General features: G+C 45.3%; 1 protein-coding gene across 1 annotated transcript in view; it reads left to right on the top strand.

The window, feature by feature from the left end:
- The window catches only part of EHMT1 (euchromatic histone lysine methyltransferase 1), a 1,716,251-nt gene that overhangs the window by 802,641 nt on the left and 893,633 nt on the right, over nucleotides 1-19,977 (top strand). Inside the window, exon 15 of the mRNA XM_044058169.1 lies at nucleotides 14,519-14,538. Coding sequence (XP_043914104.1) covers nucleotides 14,519-14,538 — 20 coding nt within the window. The remainder of the gene's footprint in view (nucleotides 1-14,518; nucleotides 14,539-19,977) is intronic.

Below are 19,977 nucleotides of genomic sequence, written 5' to 3' on the forward strand. Positions count from 1 at the left end.
TCAAGATGCGTACTACCACATAAAAGTGGACATGCCATCAAGAAGATTCCTTCGTTTCCGTGCGGGAGCCAATCACTACCAGTTCAGAGTACTGCCCTTCGGATTCTCTACAGCCCCCAGAGTGTTCACAAAGCACATGGCAGTCGTCGCAGCTCACTTGCGACTACAAGGATTCCAGGTGTTTACATACCTAGACGACTGGCTCATCTCCACCCCCACCAGACATCTATTGGAAGAAGCCCTGGCATACTCTCTCCTTTCTGCAGAAAGGCTAGGCATAACCATAAACCTGGCAAAAATCCAATCTCACCCCATCTTAGTCCAAAGAATTCATAGGGGTAATCTTTAATACAAAGGATTGCAGAGCATCCATTCCAGAGCACAGAATTATAAGGATAAAGCAACAACTGATGCCAATCCTTTCAAGGGAAAAATCCACAGCTCATTCTGTTATACAGTTGTTTGGTTCCATGGCAGCCTCCATCACCATTGTCCCCCTGGCCAGGTTTCACATGAGGCTTCTACAATGTCTACTGCTCACCCAATGGTATCCCTTTCAGTACCCTCTTTCAGCCAAGATTCGGGTAACTCACAGGTGCAAACAGGATTTAAATTGGTGGATGACCCACAACCCGTCACAATGGTCTCACCCCTTCTCCCCCCAACAACCCAAGGCTACAGTGACCACGGACGCCTCCCTGATGGGGTGGGGAGGGGGGGGCTATGTCAGGGACAAGACAGTCCAAGGTACTTGGTCCGAAATGGAGGCCCATCTGCATATAAATGTTCTAGAGCTGAGGGTGGTGCTTCTGGCGTTGCAAGCATTCCATCCCCTGCTGCCGTCTGGGACTATTGCGATACAATCGGACAACATGGCGGTGGTCTGGTACATCAGCAAACAGGGCGGAACCAGATATTACCCACTGTCGAGAGGCCATGAGGATATGGCAATGGGCAATGGCTGCCAACCGTTTTCTTCTAGCAATGCACCTTCCCGGGAGTTCCATCGTGATAGCAGACAGACTCAGCAGGTGTATTCTACAACCTCACAAGTGGTCCCTGAATCCCGTGATAGCGGTAGAGATTTTCAACCGCTGGAGTCTTACTTGCTGCAACCTCTTTGCTTCCCCGACCAACTACAAATGCAGCAACTATTTTGCCCTGATTCCCCCTCCAGGACACTCACCCAGGGATGCTTTAGTCCACGATTGGCCCTTGGGTCTACTTTATGCATTTCCTCCTTTTCCCCCACATTCCCCAGTTTCTGAAGAAAGCCCGCTGGTTGAAGAGCAAAGTGATCCTCATAACGCCATATTTGCCTCGTCAGATTTGGTTCCCCTTCCTTTGGCCTCACCTGTGGATTCTCCATCCAACCCCGGGGTTGATCTCCCATCCGCAGAATCTGATTCACCCCAACTTGGACAGCCGGAAGCTCACAGCTTAGCTCCTCCAGTTCCTTTGATTGCCAGGCAGAAAGATCTTTCTTTTCCGGTATGTGACATTCTTATTGCATCTCATAAGTCTTCCATCAGAATTACATATCTCAGCAAGTGGAAAAGATTTACCTTTTGGCGGAAAGAAAAGCAGGTAGATCATTTTTCAGCACCAGTGTCAATAGTACTGGAGTATCTAGCCACTCTTTTTCAATCTGGTCTGTCGGCTTCTACCATTAGAGTTCATTTGGCTACAGTATCTAATTTCCATGATGGTGTCCAAGACTCCTCTCTTATGTCACACAAATTATGCAAGACTTTCATAAAAGGTGTGAATCATCTAAAACCCCCTTTTAGAGAACCTACTCGACCATGGGACCTGTCATTAGTTTACAGACTTTGACAATGCCACCTTTCGAACCAGCTGCTTCTTGCGACCTCAAATACTTGTCATGGAAAACCTTGTTTTTGGTCGCCATTACTTCTGCCAGACTTATTTCTGAGCTTCAAGCCTTATGCATTGAGTCCATATTTGATTTTTCATGGAGATAGTGTCACTGAGAACTAATCCTTCCTTTCTGCCAAAAGTGATCTCTGAAATATCCATTAATCAAACCATTGAATTGCCAGATGTTCTTCATCTCACATTGCTGCAGTCCTTACACTTGGGGTAGTCCGCTGTCCTCGGTCGGCCCGAATATCAAAGTATAAGGCTGACGTCGGTCAAGGCGCATTTGACTGACATCAGGACGTCAGGGTACAAATGCGCATGACCGACGTCATATCCTCAGTCTTTTTTGCCGCATGGTCCGATGCAGAAGCAGCATTGCAAGTGCCGGTTGGCGTTCTGAGATTTTTCGATTTCGAAGTTTCAGACCGAGTTCAAAGTTGGCTAAGTACCCGTTGGAATATTTTAGTTTTTCTTGCCTCAGTGATTTACGGATGTCAGAAAAAGTCAATAATTGCATTTCTTGTGGGAAACAGATACCGCATAGAGATTATCATACTTTGTGTATTCCTTGCTTAGGGCCTGAGCACGACGTTGTTGGCTGTCGCTCTTGTGCTAGATTTAATAAACGCACTATAAAGAGGAGGTTGGATTGTGCAAGGTTAGTCTTTGGGAAGCGGTGCAATTATAAAATGCCGTCGGTTGCTCCGACGCCGCTTCTTCAAGAAGCGCAAGGACAAAGCAGTTAAGCCTAGGCTGGAAGACCCGTCTGTACGGCACGCCGGTTCTTTAGAGGTGTCGGTGGAGCCGGTGGCTCCACCGGAGGTTTCTTTGTGTTCCCAGGGTGAGACTTTAGTATTGCAAGATGTGGCCTCTCAGGAGGCAAGTCAGGCTGAGGGGGCTTCTCAGGTTACTATACTCCCCTCCCTTCCTAGGGTGGCTAGGCCCTCTCCCTCTGTTTCTAAGGCTTCTCCCAGGGGCAGGCCAGGTTTAGCTTCTGTTGGTGTTACCCCTAGCTCTTCAGGTACTGTGCCCAAGAAGCATATGCTTAAAATGGCAGAAGATTTGATCACTTTGATTAGGGGTTCTATGCCCCCTCCTGATAAGAGGCCTAGGGTGGAGCCTGAGCTGGGTGGTTTTGAGCAGGCTTCAGATGTGTCAGAGTCTTCGGCTGAAGACTTGCAGGAGTACTCTCCTTATTCGGATTCGGATGTGGATGATTCTACTCCTTCTGCTTCTCCTCCTGAGGATTTTTCTTTTTCAGAAACTCTTCATTCCATGAGGGAGCATTTTAAGTGGGAAGGTCAGGACTTCTCTGATTCCAGGAAAAGGCTTAGGGAATTTTTGTTTTTACCCCAGCATAGGCCTTTGGCTATACCTCCTGTTTTGGATGTAGTAGAAGATGTTTTACAGAGGCTTCTCTTAATCCTGATTCTTTGCCTCCTGCTCCTGTTAAGCGGATAGGTATTACAGGGTGCCTGAAGCTCATAAGTATCTTTTAAGAGTCCTAGGGCAGACCCAGAAACTGTTAGCCAGGGGCCTAAAGGTGTTAAGGCTTCTGTTGTTAAGAATCCGGTTCCTGCAGACAAAGAGGCCTTGGATAGATGGGGAAAGAAAGTTTATACTTCTTCCACTCTTGCTATGAGGGCTTTGAATTGCCAGTTTCACATGTTGAAATACCAAAACTATCTCCTTTCACAATTGAAGTCTAAGGTTGATGCTCTGGCAGAAGGTATTGATTGTAAAGAGTTGCAAGATTTAGTACATGTTTCTGAACAGGTGGGTAAGCATTCTTTGCAATGTGGTTTTGATGCTGTACAGGCCTCGTCTAGGGTGGCTGCCACTGGGTCAGTTCTTCGATGGCACGCCTGGCTAAGGGATCAAAATTTGTCTGAACATGTTAAAACAAGGATTTTAGATGCTCCTTTACAATCTGACGTGTTGTTTGGTCCTCCTGTTGAGGCAGTTTTGAAGAAAATGGAGGACAAGGCTAAGTCTATGCAGACTGTTAAAGATTTTTTGCAGGTCCAGCCTCCAAAGTTTAGTAGAAATTGGCCTACTAAGGGGTGGACGTATCCTTCTTATGATTCCCAGTCTAGGGGTAGATCTAGACGTGGTAGGGGCAGAGCTCAGGGCTCTTTCAGGCCTAGAACAGGGAGTTCTCCTGCACAGTCTTCGGGTGAGAGCAGGGGTCAGTCCTTTCGTAAACAGACCCAATGACCTACCTTTTCAGCTGCCAGAACATTCTCGTCTGGCAGCACCTTTGGGAGGAAGGTTGGCACTTTTCAAAGAAAATTGGAGTTTAATTACCCGAGACAGGTGGGTATTGGATATCATACACCATGGTTACAGGTTTTATTTCCATACCTTGCCTCCTTTCAAAGGCATGCCAGACGTTCCTCCTCAACAAAGAATAGAGGCTCACAAGCAAGTTTCGCTGTTACTCCAAATAGGGGCCATACAGCCGGTCCCTATGCCAGAAGTGGGCCTAGGATTTTATTCACGCCTGTTCCTAGTACCAAAGAAGGGGAACACGTGGAGACCAATTTTGGATTTATCTACCCTCAATACTTATCTGGACATTCCCAAGTTCAAAATGTTGACGTTACAGCAGCTTTTACCTCTGCTGGGCAAAGATCATTGGATGGTAACTTTGGATCTCAAGGAGGCTTACCTTCATGTTCCTATCAGACTAAGTTGCAGGAAGTATCTGCGTTCGAGCTGGGACTTCTCACTATCAGTTCTCTGCATTGCCCTTTGGCTTATCTACTGCCAGAGTGTTCACGAAAGTTCTGGCTCCAGTGATAGCTTTCTTCAGGCAAAAAGGAATACAGATCTATCCTTATTTGGACGACTGCCTGATTCTGGCTCAAGGAAGGAACAGCTTCTTCATCATTTGGAATATGTGATAGCAGTGCTAAGATGCCTGGGGTATTCTGTGAACGAAATAAAGTCCAGTCTAGTACCCTCTCAGGACATGTGCTTTCTGGGTGTGAGACTGAATACAGCATCCCAGATGGCCTTTTAACCCCGGACAAACAAAAGAGTCTATCCCTTTACTTCCATCAGCTATCTCATCAGTCCGGGCTGACTGCAAGGACAGTCCTTCAAGCCTTAGGGTTCATGGCATCTTGTATTCTGGTGCTTCCCAATGCCAAACTGCATATGAGGAAGCTGCAATGGTATCTCAAAAATGTATGGACCCAGCACTGCCAGGATCTAGACACTGTCATTCAAATAATACCTTGCATTCAAAAGGAATTTTTGTGGTGGGCTCAGGAATGTCACCTAAACAAGGGACTCTCTGTGACCCGGCCAGAGGCGAGTCAGATTTTAACGACAGATGCCTCAGACACAGCTTGGGGAGCTCATCTAAATGGAAAGTGGATACAAGACAAGTGGCCTGCCAGACTACAACATCTACATATCAACCTGAAGGAGATGTTAGCAGTCCAGTTTGCATTAATAGCTTTCAAGGATTTACTTCTTCCAGGGCAGGTGTTGATTCTAACAGACAACACAACTGTCATGTGGTACATCAACAAGCAAGGGGAACGATTCCTATCCTCTATGCAGGCAAGCAATGATTTTGTGGGAGACTGCTCTCAGTTTACAGCTCAATCTTCAGGCAAGGTTTCTGCCAGGAGCACAGAACTCCTTAGCAGATGTGTTGAGCAGACGAATTATGGATCCCCACGAGTGGAAATTGGATCCTCATGTATTTCAGAAATTGACAGTGTCATGGGGAACTCCAGACATAGATCTGTTCGCTTCTCCACTAAACCATCAGCTGCCAAAGTTTTGCACAAAAAGGTTTCATCCCACAGCTTGGAAAGTGGATGCTGTTTCTTTCAGTTGGAGCAATCTTCATGTGTATGCCTTTCCTCCTCTGCCTCTCCTCCCAAAGGTACTTCTAAAGGTCAGACAGGACAAGCCAAGGATGATTTTAATAGCTCCAGATTGGCCTCGACAGCACTGGTACCCATTACTGAGAAGTCTGGTACGGAAGCCTCCATGGCCTTTGCCTTGATTCCACACCTGTTGTCACAGGAGGACAGCCATTTGCTGAATGTCAAACTGCACTCTCTTCACCTAACGGCCTGGCATATTCTGTTTTGAACCATAGAGGGTCTCAACTTCCACAACAAGTTTTGAATGTGATTTTGGAAGCTAGAAGGCCTAGTACAAGGAAAGTGTACGCAGATAAATGGAAGAGATTTTTATTTTGGAGTGCAGCAAAAGATTTTGATGTTTCTGAGCCTAATTTAAGTGTGGCTCTTCAATATCTTACTGAGTTACTGGACAAAGGTTTGTGTTTCTCTTCTATTAAGGTTCATGCTGCAGCAATTTCGGCTCACTCTGTGTTCCACCATTGTTTTCTCATCCTTTGTTCAAGCAATTTCTTAGAGGGGCAAAGAATTTAAGACCCCCACGAAGAGCTCCTACTCCTGCTTGGGATCTCAATTTTGTGTTGGAGAAACTCACTCTACAACCTTTTGAGCCTGCAGCTACTTCTGAGTTGAAATATTTATCATGGAAGACTGCTTTTTTGTTGGCAATTACCTCTGCAAGAAGGGTTTCTGAATTGCAGGCCCTTATGGCGGTTGAGCCTTTCTTGATTTTCCATAAGGATAGGGTATCATTACGTACTAATCCTTCCTTTATGCCTAAGGTGGTTTCTAGTGTGGCTTTAAACCAAACTATTCATTTGCCTACTTTTTATGCAAATCCCCAAAATAAAGGGGAAAAGATTTTGCACACTTTAGATGTACACAGGCAGTTGCGTTATTATTTGGACAGAACTAAAGGGTTCAGGCAGTCTCAGCAGTTGTTTGTTTCTTTTGCTTTGAGTTCTCAGGGCAAGCCTGTGTCAAAACAAACTATTTCTAAGTGGATTGGGTTTTGCATTGCTTTCTGTTATTCCCATCATGGCAAGGAGATTCCAGCTGGGATTAGGCCTCATTCCACTAGGGCTACTGCCACTTCAACAGCTTTTTGAGGGAGTGGCAACCAAGGATATTTTGGAAGCAGCTACTTGGAGTTCAGTGCATACTTTCTCTAGGCATTATCACCTGCCACTTTACTCTAAATCCAGGGCTGGTTTTGCCACTGCTGTTTTGCAGGGCATCCTAGCAGCTCCTGCTTCCTTGTAGTTAGCCATCCTCCCTTACCTCTGCTTTGGGATTCTACCCAAGTGTAAGGACTGCAGCAATGTGAGATGAAGAACATAGTACAGTTTTGTACCTACCATAAATGTAGATGTTCAAGATCCACATTGCTGCAGTCCAATTACCTCCCTCCTTCCCCTCTGTAGTTAGAGGTGGTTGTGTGGGTTGGGTTGTACATATTGTATATATTATATATATATTGTACATATAGTTAGTGCAAGGGTGGTGGGTTGGTTGTTTGCTGTCTTTTGGTTTTGACCTTTATTTTTAGGGTCTTCTGACATCTGGGGCAAGAAAAGACTGAGGATATGACGTCGGTCATGCGCATTTGTACCCTGACGTCCTGATGTCAGTCAAATGCGCCTTGATCGACGTCAGCCTTATACTTTGATATTCGGGCCGACCGAGGACAGCGGACTACCCCAAGTGTAAGGACTGCAGCAATGTGGATCTTCGAACATCTACATTTATGGTAGGTACAAAACTGTACTTTTCCTTCCCCAACTATTCAAACAAAGGCGAGTATTGCCTACATACCCTAGATATTCACAGGCAAATTTGCTTCTACTTGAACAGGATTAAGGCCTCTCGTAAATCAGACCAGTTATTTTTGGCCTATTCTAGACGTAGATTAGGATGTGCTGTTGCTAAGGTCACATTGGCTAAATGGTTGAAAGACTGTGTGACCTTCATTTATAGACAATGTAATATTCCATTACCTACTACCATAAAGGCTCATTCTGCAAGGTCGGTGGCAACTTCTGCTGCCTTCCATGCCAGAGCTGCTTTTCATGACATTTGTGCAGCTGCAACTTGGGCTTACCCCCTCATACCTTCATCAATCATTACAAATTGGATTTGGCCTCCAGGGGAAGAGCATCTTTTGGTTCTTTTGTGCTCAGGAATGTCCTTCCATGAGAACCTCCCAGGAATAAAGGTAGCTGGAGACTGTCCCATACGTAAGGAGTAAACGAGGATTAACAATATCAGATAAAGAAGTTATGTCTTACCATAACATTCCATCTGTATTGTTGATCCTTGTTCAGTCATTACGACCATCCCTCCTTACCCCTCCTGTGGCTTCTAGTGGATCTCACCATCCGATTCTATTAGTTCATTTGACCAGAGGTAGCCTCTACCTTCTTTTGACTTGCAAACTCAATCTGAGGTAACAGGGAGAGGGGAATTCTGGGTAAAAGTTTTAGCTCGAGAGTTTGCAGCTGACGCGAGCTTGGTAGATGGCCGGCTCGGTTCTGAGGTCAGAACAGATACCCACACGTAATGACTGAACGAGGATCAACAATACAGATGAAATGTTCTGGTAAGACACAACTTTTTTTCTTCTGATGACCAGGATTTATCCTTATGTACCTATGAGGATTCTGATGCAGAGGACTCCATTCCCTCTGCTTCCTCTCCAGAGTTTTTCTCTTTTGGTGAAACCTTGCATACTCTTAGGGAGCATTTTCGCTGGGAAAACCAGGATTACTGACTCAAAAAAGAGACTTGGGGATTTCTTACTCCTGCCTCAACACAGGCCTTTAGCTATCCCTCCTGTACTGGACATTGTAGATGAAGCCTTCTCGGAATCTAGCCTGGCCCCTGACTCTCTACCTCCTGCTCCCAGAAAACCTGATGGATATTACAGGGTTCCTGACTCTCTCAAGTTCCTTTTTAAAAATGCTACTGCATATCCTGAGACCATTTCACAGGGACCCAAGGGCATTAAGGCTACTACTGCCAAAAATCCTTCCCCCTCTGATAGAGATTCCAGGGCGCTGGATAGATGGGGTAAGAAGGTATACACTTCTGCAACCTTGGCCGTTAGGGGCCTTAAACTGCCAGTTTCATATGTTAAAGTATCAGCAGCATATTACTGGATTGCTTAAACAGAAACTGATGTTGATTCCTGACTGTGCTGAAAATAAAGATTTACAGGATTTAATGCATTCTGCTGAACAAGTTGGAAAACATACTTTGCAATGTGGTTTTGATTCATTAGAGGCATCTTGCATGGCTGCTGTCACTGGGTCTATACTTAGAAGGCATGCTTGGCTTAAGGAGCAGTCGTAGCCAAATCATGTCAAAGCTTATTGGATGCTCCCTTAAACCAAGACCGCCTGTTTGGCAACAGAGCAGAAGTAGTACTTAAAAAGATGGAGGAAAAAGCTAAATCTATGCAAACTGTTAAAGATTTCCTGCAAGTACAGCCTCCCAGATTTAGTAGGCATTGGCCCTCTAAGAATTGGCCCTTTCCTGCCTCTTCCAGGACTTAAGCCCAAACACAGAACCAGCAGAACACCCAGACTTCATTCCCAAGGTACTCACAGGCCTTAGCAGTGGGGGGCTCCCATTTCCAAAGCAGGGAGTAGTAAGACTCCCCCCTATGGTAAACTGTCTCAATGACCTAACTAAACTTTCCAAACCCTGCTCAATTGACTGATGTTCATCGTGTTACACTGCAGCAGTCATTACACTTGGGTTATCCTGCCGTCAGGCGGTCCCGCAGTCAGCCAGAGTTTGAAGCTATTGGTCCGGCGTCTGTTGCTGTCGCCTCCTCCCTGACGTCAGTGCAACAGGGGTATATAAGGTGCAGCCGACGCCATTTTCTTCAGTCTTTTTTGCCGCACGGTGCCCAAAGCAGAAACAGTTCGCAAGTGCCGGTTGGCCGACTCCTGAGATTTTCATTCCGAATCCAGAACCGAAGTATTCTAAAAAAGCTAAGTACCCCGTTGGGGAAACTTTTTCTTGCCTCAGACCGATGTCAGTAAAAGTTAATAACTGTATTTCTTGTGGGAAGCAAATACTTCATAAGGATTTTCAATCCTATTGTATTCCATGCCTAGGCCCTGACCACAACGTCACTGGTTGTCTGTTTTGTGCTAGGTTTAACAAGCGCACTATAAAACGGTTTGATTTTGCCCGACATTATTTTGGTAGAAAATTCAATTATACCATGCGGTCAGAAATTCCGACGACCGCAATACATAAAAAGCACAAGGACAGGCATCCGAGGCCGGTCGCCGGTTATACGGTTTTCAGTGAGGTGCCTATGCAGCCCCTGACTACCGCTTCCACAGAACCACAGACCGCCTCCGACTCCCACGTGGAGCTGGCTGGGCGTTCGGACGCACTAGGCCTTCAGTTTACCAATCCTAAACCTACAGAGGAAACCAAAGTAGCTGAGCATTCCACAGCTACAGAGGGTGTTTTCAGATCTACCCAGTTAACTATTAAACCCTCTGTTAAAGCTAAGCCCCCCTTAAAAGCAAAGAAACAGAGACAACTCTTTCCAGGACAAGCTTCCATGCCTAAGAAACAGATGCTAAAAATGGCCAAGGACCTGATCACTCTAATCGGAGGGTCTCATCCCCCTCCTTATAAAAGGCCCAGGCAGGATGCAGACTATGAATCTTCTGACCAGGTGTCCCTCTCCTCTGACTCTTCCTCGGACCTAGGATATTCTTTACCCTGTTATGAGGATTCTGATGCTGAGGAATCAATTCCATCAGCCTCTCCGCCTGAGGATTACTCCTTTGCGTAGACTTTACATACCATGAGAGAGCATTTCCATTGGGAAGGCCGGGATTACTCAGAATCCAAGAAAAGACTCAGAAACTTCTTTTATTGCCCCAACAAAGACCCCTTGCTATTCCACCAGTTTTAGACATTGTGGATGATGTGTACACTGAATCCAGTTTGAACCCGGACTCCTTACCCCCAGCCCCAGTTATACCTGATAGATATTACAGAGTCCCTGACTGTCACAAATTTCTCTACAAAAGCCCTGTTGCTGACCCTGAAGCTATTTCTCAGGGACCCAAAGGGATTAAGGCCTCTTCAGCAAAAAACCCAGTCCCCTCTGACAGATTCCAGAGCATTAGACAGATGGGGAAAGAAGGTATATACGTCTGCAACTTTAGCAATGCGAGCCTTGAATTGCCAGTTTCACATGCTAAAATATCAGCAATTTTTGATGTCTCAGTTGAAACAAAAGATGCTACCAGAATCAGATCCTCCAAACTTAAAAGAAATGCAGGATTTATTGCATGCAGCTGAACAAGTGGGAAAACATACTTTGCAATGTGGGTTTGATTCCTTAGAGGCCTACTGTAGAGCAGCAGTTACAGACTTTGTCATTAGAAGGCATGCTTGGTTAAAAGAACATACGTTACCAGATCATGTTAAGGTCAAATTATTGGATGCACCTTTGCAGTGGGATGTGCTGTTTGGAGTTGAGGCAGAGGAGGTATTAAACAAGATGGAGGATAAGGCAAAATCTATGCAAACCGTGAAAGATTTCTTACAGGTTCAGCCTCCTCGTTTTAGCAGAAATTGGCCAACAAAGAATTGGTCCTTTCCTGTCACAGATAGACCTCAAAGGGGCAGATACAGACGTCCAAGAGGTAGAGGTCAGACACAAGGCCCTTACAGACCTCGACAATGGGGCACACCAGGCCAGAAAGAAGGGGAAGACAGGCCTCAACCTTATAAAAAACAGCCTCAATGACTTTCCACTACAGTTGCCAGGTAGCTCTCTTTTGGCAGCCCCCTTAGGAGGAAAACTGGCCCTTTTCTGTCACAACTGGCATTGCATCACCATAGACAAATGGGTTCTCAACATTGTATCTCAAGGTTACAGGTTCCATTTGCACACCTTGCCAAGGTTAAAAGAAATGCCAAATCTGCCACCAAATCAAGGGGCAGAGGCTCAAAAACAAATTACAGCACTCATGGACATTAGAGCTATTCAAAAGGTACCACCACACAAACAAGGCCAAGGATTTTACTCAAGACTCTTTTTGGTTCCTAGAAAAGGCAAAGCCTGGAGACTCATTCTGGACCTTTCTACACTAAACACTTATCTGGATGTTCTGAAATTCAAGATGTTGACACTACAGCAGCTTCTTCCCATGCTGGGCAAGAAAGCTTGGCTCATGACTTTGGACCTCAAAGAGGCATACCTGCATGTCCCTATCAGACAAAACTGCAGAAGATACTTCAGATTTCTTGCTGGTTCAATGCACTATCAATTGTCTGCACTGCCCTTTGGCTTATCTACTGTGCCCAGGGTCTTCACAAAGTGCCTGGCACCAGTAATTGCATTTTGCAGGCAAAAAGGAATTTGAATGTACCCATACCTGGACGACTGCCTGATTCAAGCAGAGAGCAAGGACATTCTACTAAAACATCTGGCGTGTGTAAAAAAGTTAAGTTGCCTGGGGTACACAGTAAACGAAAAGAAATCAAAACTAGTGCCTTCACAACAGATAATATTCCTGGGTGCCAGCTTGAACACAACGGCCCAGATGGCTTATCTCACGCCAGACAAGCAAGGACAACTGACTCAATATTTTCAATTAATGGCAACAAAGACCCAACTCCCTGCAAGAAAAATTCTGCAGGCCTTGGGCTACATGGCATCTTGCATACTACTAATTCCATATGCCAGACTGCATATGAGGAAACTACAATGGTACCTAAAGAGCATATGGTCTCAACACTGTCAAAGTTTGGAAACAGTTATGCCACTAATATCTTGCCTACAACAGGAGTTTCGATGGTGGGCACAAGCTTGTCACCTCAACAAAGGACAGCCTTTCACTCAGCCCACAACCAGGCAGACACTGACAACAGATGCATCGGATTACGCCTGGGGAGCACACATGGCAGGAAAATGTATCCAAGGCGAGTGGCCCACATAGCAAAGACATCTCCACATCAATCAAAAAGAGATGCTAGCTGTACAAAATGCTATTATAGCTTTCAAGGACCTACTGCATCCAGGGCAATTACTACTAAAGACAGACAACACCACAGTTATGTGGTACATAAAGAAGCAATGGGGCACACACTCCTACCCCCTCTGCAGACAAGCCATGACCTTGTGGAACACAACTCTAAGTTACCAAGTTCATCTGCAAGCACAATTCCTGCCAGGAGAGAAGAACACACTGGCAGATGACCTAAGCAGAAACATTATGGACCCACACGAATGGAAACTAAACCCACAGATATTCAGAATGATAACACAAAAATGGGGGAGCCCGGACATAGATCTGTTTGCCACCCCAAAAAACTGCCAATTACAGAAATTCTGCACAAGGAGCTATCATCCACAAGCGTGGAAATTGGATGTCTTCTCATTCAGCAAAAACTACAAGTATACACTTTCCCATCTTTACCTCTCCTTCCAAAGGTACTCATAAAAGCCAGGCAGGAATAGCCAAAAATGATCCTGATTGCACCAGACTGGCCACTCCAGCATTGGTACCCAATCCTAAAGAACTTAACACAAGAACCACCCTGGATTTTACCACAAATTCCACAGTTGCTGACACAGTACAACAATGAGATACTTCACAGCCAGCTAAAGACCTTAAACCTAGCTGCGTGGAAAATCCCTTAGTCAAGCAAGCAGTGCCTCTCTCCAAAGCTATTATGGATGTCATTCTGGAGGCCAGAAGGCCTAGTACCAGGAAAGCCTATTCGGATAAATGGAAGAGATTCTATGCCTGGAACCAAGCGCACAGCCTTGACCCTCTAGTCCCAAACATTCCTCAGATACTGCAATACTTAACTGAAATGCTGGACAAGGACCTTTCTTTTTCATCCCTCAAGATCCACGCCTCCGCTATCTCTGCTCATTACAACACGGATCCACCAATTTTCTCTAATCCTTTGCTCAAACAATACCTTAGTGGGGATAAAAACATAAGACCGCCCCGTAGAGCACCTACACCTACTTGGGACCTCAACTTTGTTTTGGAAAAATCAACATTACCTCATTTTGAGCCAGCTAACACAGCAGAATTAAAATACATCTCTTGGAAAACTGCTCTGCTACTGGCAATAACATCAGCACGAAGAGTTTCAAAATTACAGGCACTAGTGGCAGTGAAACCTTTCCTCATCTTCCAGCAGGACAGGGTGTCCTTAAGAACCAACCCTACGTTTATGCCAAAGGTGGTATCAAGTGTGGCTCTAAACCAAACTATTCACTTGCCAACTTTTTATCCAAAACCACAGAACAAAGGGGAGAGACTACTACATTCTTTGGACATTCACAGGCAGTTATGCTTCTACTTGGACAAATCCAAAACTTTCAGAAAATCTGAGCAATTATTGGTAGCATATGCTGCAGGAGCACAGGGAAAAGCCATTTCAAAGCAGACTATTTCAAAATGGATAGGACACTGTATAAGTTTCTTCTACACCCACCATGGGAAACCTGTAGCTAGCAGCATTAGATCTCACTCCACCGGGGCAACAGCCACTTCAACTGCCTACCTCAGAGGAGTACCTACCAAGGATATTTTGGAAGCAGCAACATGGAGTTCTGTGCATACCTTCACCAAACATTACCATTTGCCTTTATACTCCAAATCCAGAGCAGGCTTCACCACTGCTGTACTGCAGGGCCTTATAGCCACCCCTAATGCCTTATAGATCCCGCCTTCCTACCTCAGCTTTGGGATTCCACCCAAGTGTAATGACTGCAGCAGTGTAACACGATAAGCATAGTACAGTTTTGTACCTACCATAAATGTAGATGTTCAAGTGTAAACACTGCTGCAGTCCAGGTTACCCTCCCTCCTTCCCCTCTTACTTTCTGGTATTTACCTAGGGCATCTACCCTTTATTTCCTATGGGGAGTATTTGCTGATGAACATAGTACAGTTGTACCAGTATTTGCTGGTAACTAAAAATGGTTGTTTGCTTTACTTCTGTATTGTTTACTAGCAATTTTTATTGCCTACCTATTTGGGGGCACCTGGCATCTGGGGCAAGAAAAACTGAAGAAAATGGTGTCGGCTGCATCTTGTATACCCCTGTCACACTGACGGGGAGGAGGCAACAGCAACCGACGCCGGACCAAGACTTTGGAACTCTGGCCGACTGCGGGGACCGCCTGACGGCAGGATAACCCAAATGTAATGACTGCAAGTAGTGTTTACACTCTAACATCTACATTTATGGTAGGTACAAAACTGGTACTTTCCTTTAGGGGGGAAAGATTGCCCTGCATGCAAAAAATTGGGAACTCATTACCCAGGACAAATGGGTTTTAAATATAGTTTCCCAAGGATACAGATTCCACTTCCACTTCTTACCAACCTCAAACGGTTGGCCAGACCTACCCCCAAATCAGTGGGCAGAAGCTCAAAAGCAAGTTCTCTCTCTTTTAAGCATCACAGCTATTCAACCTGTCCCAGAAGATTGGGGACAAGGTTTTTACTCAAGACTTTTCCTGGTACCCAGAATAAACACATTTTTGGTAATCACAAAATTCAAGATGCTAACTCTTCATCAGCTGCTTCCCGTGCTAGGCAAAGATGCCTGGTTGGCAACACTGGATTTAAAGGAAGCCTACCTGCACATCCCAGTAAGGGAATTGTGCAGAAGATACCTACGCTTCTAAGCAAGCTGCATTCACCATCAGTTCTCTTCACTGCCCTTTGGCTTAACTACTGCGCCCAGGGTATTCACAAAGTGCCTACCTCCAGTCATTGCATTCTGCAGACAAAGAAATATTCAGATATACCCATACCTGGATGATTGTCTAATTCAGGCAGAAAGCCAGGACATACTATTAAATCATCTGGCATTTGTAAAGAAATTGCTAATGTCTCTGGGGTACACCATAAACAAAAAGAAATCACATCCTCTACCCTGCCAACAAATTGTACTCCTGGGCACAAGCTTGAATACAACTTCCCAGATGGCCTACCTCATGCCAGAGAAACAAATTCAATTGACAGTCTACTTCAAACTACTGGCCACCAAGACCCAGCTATCTGCAAGGAAAATACTTCAAGCTCTGGAGTTCATGGCCTCTTGCCTTCTACTAATTCCATATGCAAGACTGCATATGAGGAAACTACAATGGTATCTAAAAAGCCTATGGTGTCAACATTCTCAGGATCTAGAATCAATGATTCCTATCATTCCTTGTCTACAGATGTAGTTCCTTTGGTGGACAGAGGCCTGCCACTAAAACAAGGGACTGCCATTCACTCTACCCCCTGCTGCTCAAATCCTGACAGACGCATCAGACTGTGCCTGGGGGCTCACTTGGCAGGGAAGTGCATTTAAGGCAAATGGAACCCAAATCAAATGCACTTGCTTATCAATAAAAAGAAATGTTAGCTGTACAGAATGCTCCGACAGCCTTCAAGGACCACATTCTTCCAGGACAATTATTGGTGAAGACGGACAACACCGGTGGTGGTGCTGCGGTAGCTCTGTCGCCTCACAGTAAGATGCTGTCCGATTCGACTCTCAGCTAGAGCGTCTTCTGCGTGGAGACTTGCGTGAATGGGCGTACCTTCGTTGAAAGTTGTGCGTTAGGGCTGGCAACTCAGCATGTAAAAATCATCTGCCAATCATTAGCAGACCGGAGTTCCGCTGTGGCGACCCCTAACCGGGAAAAGCCAAAAGACACATCAACAACCACAACAACGGACAACACCACTGTTTGTGGTACATAAACAGGCAGGGAGGAACCACTTCGTACCTTCTCTGCAGACTAGCCATGGCTCTGTGGAACACAGCCTAGAGCTACCAAGTGCACCTACAGGCTCACTTCCTGCCAGGAAAGCTAAATACACTGGCAGATGACCTAAGCAGAAATCTCATGGACCCACACGAGTGGAAACTGGAACTAAAGATATTCAACATGTTGAGAAACAAATGGGTGAGCCCAGAGATGGACCCGTTTGCCTCCCCCCAGAACTACCAATTGGACAAGTTCTGCACAAGGACTCCCCACAAACAAGCTTGGAAAGTGGATGCCCTGTCCTTTACCTGGAAAAACTTAGCAGTTTATGCTTTTCCCCATCTGCCTCTCCAAGGTACTATTACAAATCAAACAGGACAAACCAAGGACAATACTGATTGCACCAGACTGGCCACACCACCACTGGTTTCCCCTCTTGCACAATGTGTCACTGCTGGCACCATGGCACCTGCCTCAGACCCCTGCTCTGCTGTCCCAGCAGGGGGCCAGATTCTGCACCCACAACTTCAAACCCTGAACCTGGCAGCCCAGCTAATTACTTGATCTCTCCTTTACCTTATCTCAGTAAGCAAGTGATGGATGTCATCCTGGAGGCAAGGAGGCCTGGTACTAGAAAATCCTATGCTGAAAAATGGAAAAGATTCTGTCTCTGGAGCCAAACTCAGGGGATGGGCACAGCAACACCCAATTTACCCCATATTCTTCAATACTTAACTGGGATGCTTCACACGGGCCTTTCATTTTACTCCCATCAAAATTCATGCCTCAGCCATTTCAGCGCATTACAATACAGAACCACCCCTCTTCTCTCATCCACTGCTGAAGCAATTCCTCAGAAGGGCCAAAAACTTAAGACCACCCAGGAGAGCACTGACTCCAGCCTGGGACCTTAACTTTGTATTAGAAAAGCTCACATTACCTCCCTTTGAGCCAGCTGTAAATGCAGAGTTAAAATTCCTTTCTTGGAAAACAGCCTTCCTTCTAGCCATCACTTCAGCAAGAAGGGTGTCTGAATTACAGGACCTCATGGCAGTGGAGCTTTTCATCATCTTTCATGCTGACAGGGTATCTCTTAGGACCAATCCCTCCATGCCCAACGTGGTATCCAGTGTGGCCCTTAATCAGTCCATTCATTTGCCAACCTTCGTCCCTAATCCACAGAACAAAGGGGAATGAATACTGCACTCCTTGGACGTGCACAGACAACTTAGATTTTACTTGGACAGGACTAAGCCTCTCAGGAAATCTGAACAGCTGCTAGTTGAATTTGCTGCAGGGGCAGAGGGGGAGGCCATTTGAAAGCAAACCATTTCTAAACGGATAGGCCATTGCATTACTTTCTGCTGTAAGCATCATGGAAAACCTACCCCACAGGGGATAAGACCACATTCAACCAGGGCTGCATCTACCTCTACAGCCTTTAACAGAGGTGTCCCTAGTAGGGACATGCTAGAAGCTGCTAGCTGGAGTTCTGTACATACTTTCACCAAGCATTACCACTTGCCAATTTTTTCTAAATCCAGAGCTGGATTTGCCACTGCAGTCTTGCAGGCCTTATAGCTGGTCCTAATGCTATCTGATTTCCTCCTCCCATCCTTAGCTTTGGGAATCTACCCAAATGTGATGACTGCAACAGTGAAACACGAAAAACATAGTACAGTTGTGTACACTTACCATAAATGTAGATGTTCGAGTGTATTCACTGTTGCAGTCCTGGTTACCCTCCCTCCAGCTCCCTGACTTCTATTGACTATACCTCTATTCTTGTTTACTATGCTTAAAGCTTTTTGGTGTATTTGCTTTTTTGTTGTATGTGTAGCCTTGTATATAATTGCTTCCCATTATGGGGGCACCTGACATCTGGGGGCAAGAAACTGATGTAATGGCGTCGGCTGCATGCTTTATACCCCTGACTACCTGACATCATGGAAGATGAGACAGCAACTGACGCAGGACCCAAGACTTTGATAATCAGGCCGACTGAGGGGTACTGCAAGCAGATAACCCAAATGTGATGACTGCAACAGTGAATACACTCGAACATCTACATTTATGGTAAGTATACACAACTGTACTATCTGCTCACACTCCCGTCAGGGCTTCCTCACCAAAATGGGAACATTTTTCGACCTGGGCTTCTCAGCATGACCTGGATCCTTTTATGGTGCCAGTCTTGACATTCTGGATCTTTTTAGCTCATATTTTTAACAATGTCACTAGTTTTTCCTACTGTTAAAGTTCAGTTGGAAGCTAACTCTAATTTCTATTTGGGTGAAAATTTGGTTTCCTTGGCTTCGTCAGAGTTCTGTAAGGCATTCTTAAAAGGTACCTTTCTTCTCTGGTCTCCGTTTAAGGACCCCGCTCCTCCTTGGGATCTAACCTTTGTGTTACAGGCCTGGTTTCTCCCCTGTTTGAACTAGCTGCCTCAGTTGATTTGATATTTTTATCGTGGAAGATTATCTTTTCGGTGGCTGTTACCTCAGCCGAGAAGGTTTCTGAACTTCAGACGTCATCTATTAAGCACCCCTTATGTGGTCTTTCATAAAGACAATATGTCACTTTGGCCCAACCCATCCTTGCCGAAGGTGGCTTCTGAATCGAATATTAACCAGGTTATTAATTTGCCAGTTTTCTTCCTAAATTTCCAAAACAAGAGGGAGTACAAATTACACTTACCTGATGTACACAGGCAGCTGCATTTCTGTCTGCATAGAACCAAAGATTTGCGAAAATCAGATCAGCTATTTCATTCTCTAAGCCTCATTTGGGAAAGCCTGTTTTTAAAGTTACTCTTGCTCACTGGATTTGAGTGCATTTCTTTGGCCTCTTGGTCCAAAGATTTGTCCCCACCCGGGCCCTGTCCAGGTGCTTTCAACCAGATCAGTCTCTACTTCTGCAGCCTTTTGGTCCAGGGTTCCTGTTGATGATGATTGTTCTGCTGCTATCTGTTCTTAGTTGCATACCTTTATTTGTCATTAAAAATTGGATCATCTTTCCAGGAGCAGAGTATCTTTCGGCTCAGCTTTGCTCCGGAATATTCTTCCAGTGAGAACTTCCAAGGGTTATAGTAACTAGGGACTCTGTCCCACAGGTTGAAGATCAAATGAAAACCTCAGGTAAATTAGTTATGTACTTATCATAATGTTTCATCTGAGTTGTTGCTTTTCATTTGTCTTTAACCACCCTTTCTTTGGGCTGTGTAGTGGACTGGACAGAAGCAGCCATTGGCTTTCTTGGCTTAAACTGAATCTGTGTATGTCGCTGTCCTTTTCAGTCAGGGATAAAAGGGGTTTATGCTGTAATAGGGTTGGTGCTGTTCTGCAACAAACTCAATCTGAGAGGAGGAGGGAGAGTGGGGAATTATGGGTAGGGGAGGAGCTTGGATTTTGGATCCGATGCTGGAGTATA

This window comes from Protopterus annectens, chromosome 16.part0 (genome assembly GCF_019279795.1).
Source record: "Protopterus annectens isolate FY-2018-M chromosome 16.part0, PAN1.0, whole genome shotgun sequence".
Lineage (NCBI taxonomy): Eukaryota > Metazoa > Chordata > Ceratodontiformes > Protopteridae > Protopterus > Protopterus annectens.